Source organism: Cyprinodon variegatus, unplaced genomic scaffold (assembly GCF_000732505.1).
Source record: "Cyprinodon variegatus isolate N-32 unplaced genomic scaffold, C_variegatus-1.0 Scaffold880, whole genome shotgun sequence".
NCBI lineage: Eukaryota > Metazoa > Chordata > Actinopteri > Cyprinodontiformes > Cyprinodontidae > Cyprinodon > Cyprinodon variegatus.
This window is the reverse complement of record NW_015151333.1, coordinates 315,288-317,651: the sequence shown is the minus strand read 5'-3', so window position 1 is coordinate 317,651 and position 2,364 is coordinate 315,288. Positions and strand designations below refer to the sequence as shown.

At 36.5% G+C, this 2,364-nt stretch overlaps 1 protein-coding gene across 1 annotated transcript in view; it reads right to left on the bottom strand.

Moving 5' to 3' along the window:
• Positions 1–2,364, bottom strand: part of LOC107099510 — a 7,431-nt gene that overhangs the window by 2,232 nt on the left and 2,835 nt on the right. Inside the window, exon 2 of the mRNA XM_015397659.1 lies at positions 720–1,123. Within this exon, the coding sequence (XP_015253145.1) occupies positions 720–1,123 (404 nt within the window). The remainder of the gene's footprint in view (positions 1–719; positions 1,124–2,364) is intronic.

Here is a 2,364-nt window from a genome sequence, read left to right as displayed (position 1 = left end):
GATTGGTGGTTAAGATCGGTTTCATCTGTAAATATCGGCCGATCACCAATCACCCTAAATTAAGGAAATCGGGGCCGATCGATCGGCCGGCCGATTTATCGGTGCACCCCTAATATATATGTGTGTGAAGGTGTCTCAAGATCTACATGGGAGTTTTGTATGGCTTACATTTTGACAAGGACTAACATATGTAGACAAAGATTGAGGAGCAGATGACAGTTGACTTAGTTAATAGTCAAAGATATAACAACAGAATACCCTTCGTTAGTATTAAACACAATGCAGCAGATACCAATGTTTCCTACCACAAAAGCTTAGGTCCAAAACAAAAGAGAAAAAGGTACCGTTCCATATCCTATGTAACCTCTGCAGCATACCAGTGTTTTGGGATATTTATTCAGTTTCAAAAAATGTAAACACAAAGACGGCTACAGGAAGAAAACCTGTCGTTTCATTCTAGGGCTTTTAACCAGGCTTGCATTAGGGCTCATAGAACAGCAAATATGTCATTGAAGATCTGGAGGAAGTTTAAAGTTAGGATGAGGTAGCTTTTTAAACTCAAAAGAATTTCAATTTATTTCTACATTGAAATCAACAAAACACTGATACCAGTCTCATAATATTGGTCTCAATTGATTTTGATCTCATATCCTTTATTGATTTAAATGTAGAAATTAGCATTTAAATCAACAAAGGAAACAGAATTTAGTTCCACTTACATTTGTACTTGTAGTTTCAGCATTTTCCCAATTGTCCTCCGTGTTTTCTTCTAGGACTTGCAGTGAGGAATGTGCAGCAGCATCATCTGCCTCCGAGGAATAACCATCTTCCTGTTCGCTAGTGTAGTTATCCGCTGAGAGGGTGGAAGAAGATTCGTGCTGCTCAGCCATGCAGGTTGTTGTTCCAGCTTCCTCTTCAGGATCGTCTTTTACTCTAACTGGGATGATGAAGTTTTCTTCTTCCCCTGGCCATTGTTGCTGTTCTATTTCCCAGCTAATTTCACATTCAACATCCTCTTCTTTTGGTCTTTTATTCACAGGCTCTGTTGTTTCAAGGTTCAGCGTATTTGGTTCTGAAGGTTGGCTTCTGGTATTCATGGTTGTTTCTTTGTACAGATCAACATCTATCATTTAGAAAACATAAAACAAAGACACACATTTGACAATAGATCTTGCTCCTTCCTTATAGGGTCATTGAATGCAACACCGAGTTTACATTGTCATAGATTAATAACGATAGTTCAGTGGGTGAAATGGATGTACAGAGAAGTTCAAACCCCATCGACACGTCCTTGCTCTGCAAATCTCACAATTCTAAACTTTCACTATAAAACGGGCGAATGCAAACGAAGCCCTTATTATTTTGATATACTGTATATACCTGGATATACTGTATATATATTGTTTATTCCTAATGCACCTTTTTTATCCTTGTTTGCACCTTCTTTAATTACTATGCCAATATGTGACGAGTGAATTTCTCCACTATGAGATCAATACAGCTCATCTTATCTAATATTGCATTTAAGCATTTATAGAGATTTCAAAATGAAAATGTCTAAAAGAAAATTAGAAATTTAAAGAAACGATAAAGATATGTTTATAATGTATGAAGTTTAGGTGAACGTTGACCCTTGCATTTCATAGGTCAGTATTGGTAGCCCTTCCTGTGACTCAGTGCCCCTGAATTAGCCCTCAACTGTAAAAAGGTTGGTGACTGCTGCCCTATAGAATCATTCTATTACCCCTCTAAAGAATCACACATTAGCTTGTTTTACCAAGTGGGAAATTTCTAAACAACTGGTGTAGCAAAAACAATTTAAAATCACTGTTATAAGGAGTGAATATTTGTGCAGTAATACATAGATGGAAATTGGGGAATGTTATTGAACTATGCCTCTCAGTTAATTCAATCGTAAAACTGCACAAATTAAAAGATCTTTTGAGGAACCAATAAATAAATGGTTGAAGGGTTGATGAGCCAGCTCTCTCATTGGTTAGACTGCACATCTACTTATTTGAATTTATGGTAACATAGACTCACATCCCCTACATTTTATTTATTTTTTTGTTTGTTTTGTATTATGAAGAAAAGAAAATAATGCTTTCCTTACTGAATAAATGTCCTATATGTTTACTTCCATTCCCAATAATCCTTTAAGACTCTTTGATAAGTTTACCTAATATTGATTTTTGTATGTTATACAAGTACCTTCCTTTCCCCATCTTCATCCCACCTTTTTGCCATATTTCTGTTTCCTCGGAATTGACTTCCCCTTTTCCAAATTGAATTGTTATTGGTCCATCCAAAGCCCATATAGTAGGGATGGGACGATTTATGAAAACCGTCCGAACCGTTCGGTTC